We start from the raw sequence: 12,431 nt of genomic DNA, 5'->3' as shown, positions 1-12,431 counted from the left end.
TCATGATTTTAAAGATTGCCGACACTCCTTTAAGTGTCGGCATATTTTATATACATTAATTTAAATTATCCAAAGTTGGGAAATAATCAAGCGAAATGTTATTTTTAGAAATAAAGTGTAAAGAGTATGGTACTTTAAAAAGTATGACGTTTTTGTATATTTATTACCTTGGAATTAGGAAAGGTTTGATGTTTTTCATAGATTAGTTTCAAGTCGTTCAGGGTCAATCATGAGTAGTGTCGATTTATCCTTTGATATATGGATATGGTCTATTAGACATCCTACGTATGCAGTTTGATTCATTATCATCTCTAGCATCTAAAGATGTGTAAAGACATTAATTTTTAAAAATACCTTTAGGGAAGATATATGATACAATATTGGATGTATATTGGACAACATCACATACAAGCATGTAGATGGTCTAGATAAAAATTATGATTCCAATGTAGTTGTAATCCTTTTAAGATGTAAATCGAGATTTTCATAGAATAATTGTCATTATTGACAAAGTGAAAAGGAGCAAGAGTTAGTAATTTATAAAAATAGGTTCTAGGGTCAATCCTAAATAGCTCAAGATTGAACATGAGCACTCTAGGATTGAAATAAAATGAAAAAATGCATATCTTGAGATCACAACATGGTGCATTGAAATGCTAACTAACAATATAGTGCATTGAAATGCTAACTAACAATATAGTGAATGTGCAAAAATGGATGTAAATAGGAATGGGAGAATAATGAGCATTGGAGAGACTTAAAGATAATCTAACAAGTCAAAACTAAAAAATGATAAATAAAAGAACAAAAATTGGTAAGGTCCAAAGTACATTAGAGATGAAACTAGAAAGGAAAACTTTTTCAAGACAAAATTAAATTTCGTCTCACATCTAATTAACTACATACTTCATCTAAGACAAAAAAACAAAAAAAAAAGGTGTACCAAAATGGCACAATATGTATGAACACACGTTAAAGATTCATTGCTATTAGCTTGTTTAAGGACTCAAATTAAATACTGGACACAAAATATAGACAATATTTTTAGAGGACATGATTTTTGGAGCAATGAATTTTTTGAGAAAAAGTTTACCAAACCATAAGATGTTGATAGAATGGTTTTTCAAAGAATAGGATTTCCAAAGTAATTTTTTAAAAACATCAAAATATATATCTTATTCAAAATTTTCATACTTCAACTTATTAACCAAGTCCAACATCTAGATAAAAAGTAGTAATTTTATTAAGAGAGTACAAGGTGCCTGCAAGAAGTTGAATCCACTTTTTGGTCAAAAAATGGAAATGTTTTTCCTATTTTTTAGAATTCATCTCAATTAACCTAAAAATTTGAGGCACCTAAAGATTGAATCTTAAAAATATTCTATAATAATGAAATGTAGTACTCGAAGTCTAGTTTTCAAATCTGTAATTTATTTTAATATCCAAATGATAAAAATTGATTTTCAATAGGCATTTCTAAAAACCATTGTTTAAAAGTCACTTTTTCAAGACCGTATCATGCCCATGTATAAAAAGCATAAGATGACCTAAACATATCATTTTGTATTTTTTCAAAGTGAAAAGAATTGTTTTTTTTCTTGTCATATAATTTATTTTTCAAAAAATGTAAAAAATTAAAAAGTTATTAAAAAAATAAGAAAATTTGTTATTTCAAGTTTATGGACCCATTTCATAAAAAAATATTTGAAAATTTAAAAAATTAATCCAATTGAAAAAATTACATATTTGAAATCTACAGAGTCTCATGTATGGGGAAGTGCACCGAGATGGTGAACAAAAAATGGTCAAACACCTAAAAAACCCAAAAAACGTAGATAACGTGTATGGGTTATTTTATTTTTCAAATAACTTGAATGCATTATGGTTTGAAAAATCCAAACAATAACTCATATGGGGTTTAAATTTTAAAACCTCGTACATGCATTAACTTTATTAAACAACGCGATCAGGGTTTTAAAACTAACGTAACCTGATCAAGGTTTTAAAACTAAAGTAACCCGATTGCGTTCCTCTAATTATAATATTTTTTAAAACCGACTGACTAGGTCATTCTAACCTGTGGTTGACAAAATAGAAAATAAACCCAAAAGTAGCAAAAATAACCCACTCGTGTTTTGTGCCTTATCAGCTAGATCATCATGCCACGCCATTGTAGAGGTAAGTTCTCATTTCTTTGTGCATTCTTGTTGTTTTTTATTTAAAATTTTGTTGTATTTTCATAGTTTTTGATTAATTTTATTTACTTTTTAAATTTGATATCAGATTCTCAAAACAATTCCCCACAACAAAATTTGCCCCCTCATAACCCCAAAGAAAACCCAGATGATATCCCTCATATGGGCAACCCTCGTAATACTTTTATAAACCCTTCACAAACCACATAGGAGGATTTATTAGGTCATCTGGCACAAAATAGAGTTACCATTTCTCATTTATTGTCTAGACTAAAGGCTTCACATCACCAACACCATGCAAACCTTGCCACATTCCTAGAAACAATGGTTGATAGTGTTGATAAAGTTTGTAAACAAGTGATCAAATGGGCACATATAGAGATTCATGTCGCAACTATTATGCACATGGCCTCTCATATTATGAAGTAAAAAGAAAAGAATTAAGGAAAGAACAATTATATGCTCTTTTCACTAATCCCCAAACCCAGGAGACCCTACCTCTTAATTCAAAGAGTTTTCTTATACATTGGTGTAATCATGTAGTAATGAAAGCAATTTTTAAGGATAGGTGGTGGATGGTCTTTGACCAACCTTCTTGCAATAAGGTTTGAAACAAGTCATAAGGAATATACTAGCCAAAGACCATGATTGGGCATTGCCTTAGAATGGTTTTTATCATCAAAGTAGAAAAGACAAATCATTTGGTAAGATTTTGCATAGCAATAAGGTGGATACAATGCAAGGTCTAGGAATGATCAATGCAGTCTTTGAGCATGCTTTCATGGGGTACCCTAACCCAAAAATGTCTAATCCAAGTACACTTTTCTAGCCAATATCATGCATTATCAAACTGTAGAATTGAAATAACAACATTCAGTGGTGTCTTAGAAGGCATACCTTGTAAGGCACCTTGGGGACAAATTTATAAGGCCGTTTGGGTGGGGTTGTCATTGCTTGTTGCTACTAAACCTTCAACTCCAACTTAGTAGTAGTTGTGCATGAATGAACAATTGAAGCCACTTGAAATGGGTAGAAAATACCAATGAACTTAACGATGAAAAGGTTGTTATTATAAATACAAGTAAAATCACAAAACCTCTATGTCCTAAAGTAGTCTTAAATGGACAAAGATGCACGTAGGAAACCCTAACAAAGCTAAGATTCAATCAACCCTTCATATCAATGTGTATATTTTTAATTATAATGCTTTCTATAATATAAAAGGTTAGGAAAATTTTGAACAGTAATATATGCAAACCTAACTTCATAGCTATTTTTGTCTCATATTAAAGGCCTGATTCTGCTTTAGAATAGAAGCATGGTTAGTAAATTAGTAACAACACTTGAACCAATTTAGTTTTATTTGTTAAAACGGAGTATTTGGCAAAACAGAGCACCCACCAAATAACTAACAGTAGCTGCTATCTCAGAGATATAATTTTGTGTGGACTGCTCGGTGGTTTACGGGAAGGCCTGCGTAGTTTAAATCAAACCAAAGATGGAAAGATTCAAAACCGTCCCGAAGACAATTCAGAGCACCATTAAATGAAACTTTCTTGAATTCTATAGGGCTACGCACGACAAGGATTCTCTTACGGCATAATATGCCGAGATAGTGAGAGCGTAGTTTGTGTCCAGGTTCGACAATCAAGGCTAAAAAGAAGGTTATCTAAGTCAAAAAGTTCCAACCTGACGGGTAAATTGGGGAACTCAAACCCAAAAAGGACTTTAAAATACGTATCATATAAAGCAATGAAGTCCAAGGTTTGGAAACAAGCCATGGGGAATAGACAAGCCAAGCGCAACAATTGAGCATTGCCTCAGCATGGTTTGCTTCGACAAAGTAAAAATGACAAAAATCTTTGGTAGCCTTTCGCATGGCAATAAGTCGATCCCATGTGAGGTCTAGGCTTGATCCACCCAATCTTTTAGTATGCTTTCATGGGCTCTACCCACAAAATATCTAATGAAAGTAAAATAGTTAGATAGTAAAATAGCATGCATTATAAAGTTTGGATTTGGAGAAACAACATTCTATAGTGTTCTAGGAGACATATGACATATCTTGTGAACAAAAAATTTATAGGGTCATTTGGTGGGTGTCATTGTTTGTTGCTATTGAACTTTCAATTATAATAGTAGAAATTGTGGATGGATAAAAAGCTAAGGTCAATTAAAGTGGATAGAAAATGTCTACAGACTTAGCAACGAAAAGGATGTGACAATAAATGCAAGTAAAAGTTTGTGTGACATTTTTTGGTGTGTGCAAAGGTCTTTAATAGTGGTTGGTATGTTTTCTTCTACATTTTTTTATGAAAACTATTGCAAGTCGTTGGTTATGGTGGTGCATCATAAGATTTAAGATAAAATATCAACATCTTGGATGTCTTCCAAATCTTTGGTCATAAAATCCCATTAAGTGTAATGGATTTTTCTTTTTTAATTCATGGTTATATTTGTATTGCATTTTCATTTGGAAAGAGTGTGGTAAATGCCATATCAAAAAAGCCCTTGGTGTGTATTCATTATTGGAGATGAGGCTATGTCAAGACACCCAGCAATATTATCAATTCAATCGTCAAGTTCAAGAATTTCTTTGATGATTTCTAGCTCATGATGTTTTGTTTAGTAGCGTAACCATAAATGTTGATATGAGGCATTTTTAGTTTGCTCCAGGTTAGAGTTAGACTCATTTTTTGGGACCACTACTTATTCTTCAATTTCAATAGTGTGAAGCATTTCTAAAATGTTTGTATTGGTTTAGGGAGTTCTACAAGGTATTTGATATGCATTTGAATATCCTTAGTACAAGTCATATTTAACCTTGTCTTGTAATGTATTTCTAACATGACTTATACTTACATAGCAATCGTAATAGTGTCACTGTGTATGCAATCTTCAAACTATCAAGACATCTAAGTCTTTAATCTATGGAAGAACTTTTATAGAAAAATTAACGTCTAGTGGTGAGCTAATTGTGTGACCATTCTAATTATATTTCCCTCCACAAGCATGGCTTACTTTTAATATCTTTTACCTGAGTGAGATTGTTCAACACAAAAAGGTCATTCTTTTGGTCCATATTATTAAATGATGAAAATGATGCATGCCTTTCTCTTTGAAACATATTATACAACTAGAATTACTATTTGAAGAATGGAGAGGCATGCTAGGGTAGTGTTCCTTGCACATAGTGCATGTTGATAAATTTGATAATGCATCTATTCTATGTCAAAAAAATATGGATTCTATCATGAACTTACTTTTGTTTCTTGATGATATATTTTGTGATTCATATTGTTTTTTTTTTGTGAGTTGCATGGTAGAATTGATTGCAATTTTTGTGCATTGACCTATCTACTTCTTTTTATATTTGTTTCTCTATGTTTTGCATATAATTATAGACACTTATTCCTTCTTTATGTAAGCATTAATAATCTTGAATTATTTTATGAATTTTCAAGAGAGGAGAGTTAAATCAATATATAGAGAGAGGCAAAGGGGAGAGAGAGAGGGAGGAGTGAGATAGACATACATAGTGAGATATTGAGAGAGAGAGAGAGAGAGAGAGAGAGAGAGAGAGAGAGAGAGAGAGAGAGAGAGAGAGAGAGAGAGAGAGAGAGAGAGAGAGAGAGAGAGAGAGAGAGAGAGAGAGAGGAGAGAGAGAGAGAGAGAGAGGGAGAGGGAAAGAAAGAGGCATACAAGAAGATAAAGTCAGAGATGAAGATAGAGGGAGATACAAAGAAGGAGAGAAATTTTATTTTTTTTGGTAACCCAGGGTATCCCTGCAACCCAACCCAGCATCCAAACCTGAGAACCTTACCTTGGCCATGAACAACCAAGTTGGGGGTCAGGAGAGGGGCGAGCTGAGGCGAGACTAGTCCCCAGAGATGAGCCAAACAGTCTATCATCCAAGCCCATCGGGTGATTCCAGGCGTCAAAGTTGAACTCGAGACCAATGGGGAGCAAACCCACAGTCCAAGCCAACTCTGCTACCTATCCAGGCCTTAAAAAAGTAAAATTCTTCACACAAATGTGAGTGCATTATAATATGGCCATGTTATATTTTTATTTGTGTTGGGTATTACCAATCCTTAGGATTAGATTTACCTTAGGCATCCATTGCATGACAACACTTAAAGGCACATTTTTTGTAAATTATAAAAAATAACTAAATCTCAAGTGTTCTCTACATTAGGTTTACATTTATTCCAATATCAAGTTAAAAAAAAATACCACCATAACATCAAGCTCCATGTTATCTTTCTATCCATGTAATTTTCTATGCATTTCAATTATCCTACAATATTGGTCTATAATTTATTTTTCTCGTGTCTTTTTTTTTGGTTGAAAACCTATGTATAGAATTTTTGGTTCCACTTTTATCCAATTACTGAAATTTAAAAGAAATTACATTTTTAGAATCTAGACTCAATTCTATATGCATTAAAAATGAAAATTGATTTTTGTTTAGTTTCTATACAAATAGTTGGGGGGGGGGGGGGGGGAGGGGGTCATACTCATTTTCTTTTTTACGATGTGTCCACTTTGAGAATTGGTAAAAAGTCATATATTCATCCAAAATTTAGTATAAAAATCAAGCAACAACAACACAATGCTAGATAACTTTTCATTGAAGTGATGTTTGAAAAACATAACATTTTAGGTGGAGCATAAACATGATATTATTATTTTTCTTACAAAAATAAGAGTAGTTTGTGTGCTCCCATTATTTGAACCCCTTGAAATAAATTAGTACTTTAGAAAGTAAACTCAAACCACTACAACTCTTGTTCTTATCATGTTTAAACTATAAGCATAACTATCTTCAATTTCTCATCCAAAATCAAATTTCCTTAACTTTAGGAAAAAATTGACCACTTAAGACTCCCTTTTGGTCTTTCATTTCCATGCACTTACCCATGGTCTTCTTTTTCTATCTTACGAGGGAGACTTTTTCTCACATGGGGTTTTTATGGTTCTAATCTACGAGAGAGTTTTTTCCCGTGAGGTTTTCCTCCTTTCACCACTTTATGAGTGATTGCATTGTATTTGGGTACCTTGTTAGACCTATTTCATTGTGCCCGCCTAATCTATGCTTAAGGGGGGCGTTAGTGTATATTTATTATCTCATGCATTTTCATCCATATGGATATTCACGCATGGATATAAGTGTGCATAAGAATCAAAGTTAATACAATTTCATTTATGTTTTAATTCTATCTTATAATCTTGCATTATTTTAATTTTGTAGAGTGCATGATTTTTTGTGTTTTGTAGCCTAGCTAGTATCCATACTTTTTTAGATTTTTTATGAATACAACAAAAAGGCAACAACTTCACCTTGACCCACTTCATGATGGCTACACATGATAACAAAATTATATGTATAATAGTTAAAAGTAAAAAACTAGAAACTTTAAGCTCCCATCTAAACTTGATAATTATATAGAAACATTGTGAATTGAATACTTATATGGGAGGTCTATCAGACCTCAAACCTTCTAAACAAATAAAATATAACTAGAGGGTCTCCTTATTATCTAGATCATCTAGAATGGAATAATTGTTTTGCAAAATAACTTCAATTATTTCAATTTTTTTCTATTTGGAAGTGGAGAGCTATTTGTGGTTATTGGTTGGCACAAATTCTCCTTCCTCTATTTGTCTTGGTGGACTACACGACCTACTTTGCCTAACAGCCCAGGAGATTAAAGAAAGACAGACATTAACAATGGTTGGTTGAGATAAGGATGCAACTGCAAGAGGAGTTTAAAACTTTTTCGCTTCATCTAAAGTTTGAAGCAATTTAGTTTTATTTGGTAAAAACGGAAGAACCCACAAAATATCTAACAGTAGTTGTAAGCTGCTATCTTAGATAAGTAATTTTGTGTGGACTGAACGGTCTGATGTTTACAGAAGGCCTGTGTAGTTCAAGTCAAACCAAAGGTGGAAAGAAACAAAACTGTCCGAATTCATAGCACCATTAAATGAAACTTTCTGGCGTTTTATAGGGTTACGCACGACAAGGAAAATTCTAAAGTATTCTCTCACGGAATAAGATGACAAGTCAGTGAGAGTGTAGTTTGTGGCCAGGTTCGACGCTCCAGCATTTTGGGTTAACTCTATAAATTTAAGCACAGTCACACTGTATAACTCCTAGATATGTTTGTTCTCTGTTCTGAAATTTTCAGGAAGAGAATTTAGAGAAGTATAATGGCGCACTATAAATGGACGCTTATGTTTTTCATCATCTTCCAGATAAAGAGCGAGGGATTGACTGACAATTCTCTTCAATCTGCCTGCAGTGTGACTTTAGATCCGCAATTCTGCATGTCTACCTTGACGTCGTTTGAGGGGTCATTGCAGGGAGGATTCAAAGATCTTGCAAGAATTGCTCTTAATGTGAGCATTGCTGAAGTTCGAGAAGTTATTGCGCTTATTTCTCGATTAGGTCAAGGGGCATTCAATGTAAAAGACCTCGTTGCGCTTCAAGATTGCCAGGAGCTGTTGGATATAACGTTGGACACCTTAGAGAGATCTATGTCAAAGATGACCAATTCTAACAGCAATTCTTGGGGTTGGAGGCAATCATTGGATGTTCAGACTTGGCTAAGCGCTGCCATAGCCAACCAAGCTACATGTTTGGAAGGCTTTAAGGAGACTAGTGGAAGTCAACAAACAACGTTCACCAACAGTTTGCGTAATGTGTCACGACTGCAGAGTAATTCTCTGGCTCTGGTCAAGAATATACCTGTTGTGGGAAGACATCAGAAACGACACTTGCTATCTGATCTGACAGGAGAGGGAGAAAATAATGATGGATTTCCCTTTTGGTTGTCTGCTGCGGATCGGAGAAGACTTCTGCAAGATGATGGCATTTTATGTGATGATGTGGTGACTGTTGCAGGGGACGGTAGTGGGAATCACACTACGATTGCTGAAGCTTTAAATGCTGCTCCAAACAATAGCTTGGGGAGATACGTTATTTATATTAAGAAGGGGGTGTACCAGGAGTATGTTGAAGTCCCAAGTTATAAGACAAATATTATGATGGTCGGAGAGGGGATAAGTGCCACCGTGATAACTGGCAGGAGAAATGTTGTAGATGGATGGACTACGTACCACTCTGCAACAGTCGGTAAGTCACTTCATCTTAAAACTTTTTTCCAGCTGAATTAATAAAATGATGTTGTAAGTATCAGATCACTCAGTCTATTTTTCCCTAGGTAGTATGCGAGGACGTGTTGGACCAATGTGACTAGCAAATTATGATTTAAAGTGGTTACGGCATTTCTAGTCTTAAAAAAATATTTAATTTATTGTTTTAAATGACAAATGTATATTTAATTGTATTGGTTTATTTTATATTTTTTTGTGAACATAGCTGTCCAATGGAGATTTGAATCTTGGTGGTAGTTTCATCAAACTAGTGTTTTAACTCCTGTATTACATGGGTCACCCTTATCTATCTATCTATCTATATATATATATGTTATATTAAAATATATTATTTAAATACTTTATCTATGAAATATAATATATTTGATATCACAAATTTTCCTTTCACTTCTCACCAAAAAAAATAACACATTTCTATAATATTAGTTTTAATAAAATATATAAAATTAGAAATAAATATTTTTAAAATTAACATATTTTTTCAAATTATTGTAAATAAGTAATTAAAATGTTGCATTCTTTTTTTCATATTTATAATCTATTTATAAATCAATTACATTCATTAGATTTCCACTGTCTATAATGTTTGTTGCATAAGGTTTCTAGATTCAATGGTGTAGAATTATTTTGCATTAACATTTTGGATCACGTTGGGTTTTGATGATGAATCATGGAGTGTGATCCAACATATTGATAAAAAGAAATTGCATCGTTGAATTCAGAAATCTTATGCAATAAATATACTTACAAATCATTCCATACCAAAATTGCTACTTTGATATATTTTGACTGAAACAACACTTCCTAAATTTTGACTTGTTAGATGATTCATCTGAAAACACACTAATAAATGGATTCCACGAAAGATAAACAAATCAAATCTAAAAATATATTATTTAAACTTGTTTAATTTTTCACATTTCATACCGATATTCTTAATTATGAATCTGATTGTATTAAAATTTTTGTATCCCCATTTCAAATCATACTCATGATCCATCATTAGCATAATAAGTAGATCAGAGTATAAAATTGCTGAAATTGTTCTAAAGGGTGTTTAATTGTCACTGCAGCTGTGGTCGGAGTAGGCTTCTTGGCTCGCGGAATTACATTCGAAAACACAGCAGGACCAGAGAAACGTCAAGCCGTTGCTCTGAGAGTAGTCTCAGATCTTTCAGCCTTCTACCGTTGCAGCTTCATCGGCTACCAAGACACCCTTTACGTGCATTCCTTCCGTCAATTTTACAGGGAATGCGACATCTACGGTACCATAGATTTCATATGCGGAGATGCCGCAGTGGTGATCCAGTCCTGCAACATCCTCGCCAGAAAACCCATGGAAGGCCAAGACAATATAATTACAGCCCAAGCCCGAATCGATCCAAATGAAAACACAGGAATTTCAATTCAATACTGCACAGTTGGTCCAGCGACAGATCTGGCATCAAATAAGAGCTTGTTCCCAACATATCTGGGGAGGCCATGGAGACAATACGCTCGCACAGTTTATATCAAGTCATACATAGATGATGTGGTTTCTCCAGCCGGTTGGGCGGAATGGATGGGAGATTTTGCTTTGAGTACGCTCTACTTTGGAGAATATCTCAACAATGGACCGGGCGCAGGAACTTCAGAACGAGTTAAATGGCCTGGTTATCACGTTATGAGCTTTTCTGATGCACTGGTTTTTACTGTGGCTAATTTGATCGCGGGGGATACATGGCTAGATTCCGTACCCTTCATTGGCGGCATAGCTTAGTACACACTATCGTCTTCAATTGTTTATCTGCATTATGTGATTAATGTATCTTCTCTGCTAAAAATTCTTCATAAGAATTTAGAAATAACATATATTTGATGGAGTCCGTGGGCATGGCCCAGCTGCAAATACATTTTGGGAATAAGCTCTTTCTCTTTTAAATATCTATTTGTATTTTAGTTTAGAAATATTGCACATTCATGCACTCAAGAGTCTAAAACCAGTCTGTCATGACTTTGTACTCTACGGTTTGTGATTGACAGGTAGATTGTGCACATTTCAGTACAAATGTTGTGGTCCAGCTTGTAAACTTCCAAGAACATCTTAGCTGTATCAGATTAAATTTTACATTTCACTGTCAATCTATATTTGATCGAGACCTGGATTTAAAGATTGTCGACACTCCGACTAAATTAGAATTAGAAAATAATAAAGTGAAATGTAATCTTTTAGAATTTAATGCTAAAGAGATTTGATGGTTTTAGAATGAATAAAGAATGATGTTAGTCGATAAGAAAATATATTCTTTAATGTATATAAAATAATGTTTTTGTATGGTCACTATTTCACCATTAAAATGATTCTAATATCTCCCAGCCAATTTCAAGTAGTTTGAGATTGAGCTGAAATAATATGGATTCATCTTTGAATATGAAAATTTAATTTATCAAATAAAAAATATTTACAATTTAATTTGTTATAATATCTAATATTATAAGATGTGTAAAAAGATAATATTTAAAATTGTTTTTGGGAAGTTATTAAATTATTAGAGGTAAGATTTCTTAGGTCAATCTTTTTATTAGTTAGGTTTAACAATCTTGAGCAAATGCTAGAACATATTATTTGTAAGTTTTTTTTTTAATCAAAAGGGGCAAAGAATTATTAAACACAAAAGAGAGTTACAAAGTAAGGCCAATAGATCAACAAAGAAAATCAATTATACATTCCTATCCTCATCGATTAATTTCTCAAACATATGAGATAAATCCAAAGGCAAATGTCCCTAGCCACAACCTTCCAACCTTGTATATGTTTAGATGCCCATTTGGACACGCAATCCACTACTCTATTCCACTCCTTAGGAATGAGAGATAAGGAAACAGATTCTAAAGGCCTATTCAAACATAGAATTTGTCTAATAACTACAAATAAATGCCAATTAGCATCATCCAATCACTACTCATTCAACATTTTCACCACCACTTGTGAATCAAATTCACAGATATCCTTTTCCAGCCAAGGGCACAACCGCTCTCCATAGCATACAAGATGGCAAGAGCATCCATGAAATT

At 33.4% G+C, this 12,431-nt stretch overlaps 1 protein-coding gene across 1 annotated transcript; it reads left to right on the top strand.

The window, feature by feature from the left end:
- The first annotated feature begins 8,265 nt into the window (after positions 1–8,265).
- On the top strand, positions 8,266–11,529 carry LOC131078805 (pectinesterase). The gene is made up of 2 exons (XM_058016568.2): positions 8,266–9,336; positions 10,451–11,529. The coding sequence occupies exons 1-2, from the start codon at positions 8,412–8,414 to the stop codon at positions 11,134–11,136; spliced, it is 1,611 nt and encodes a 536-aa protein (XP_057872551.1). The 5' UTR covers positions 8,266–8,411; the 3' UTR covers positions 11,137–11,529.
- Positions 11,530–12,431: the final 902 nt, after the last annotated feature.

This window comes from Cryptomeria japonica, chromosome 2 (assembly GCF_030272615.1).
Source record: "Cryptomeria japonica chromosome 2, Sugi_1.0, whole genome shotgun sequence".
Classification (NCBI taxonomy): Eukaryota; Viridiplantae; Streptophyta; class Pinopsida; order Cupressales; family Cupressaceae; genus Cryptomeria; species Cryptomeria japonica.
This window is presented reverse-complemented; position numbering and strand designations above follow the sequence as displayed.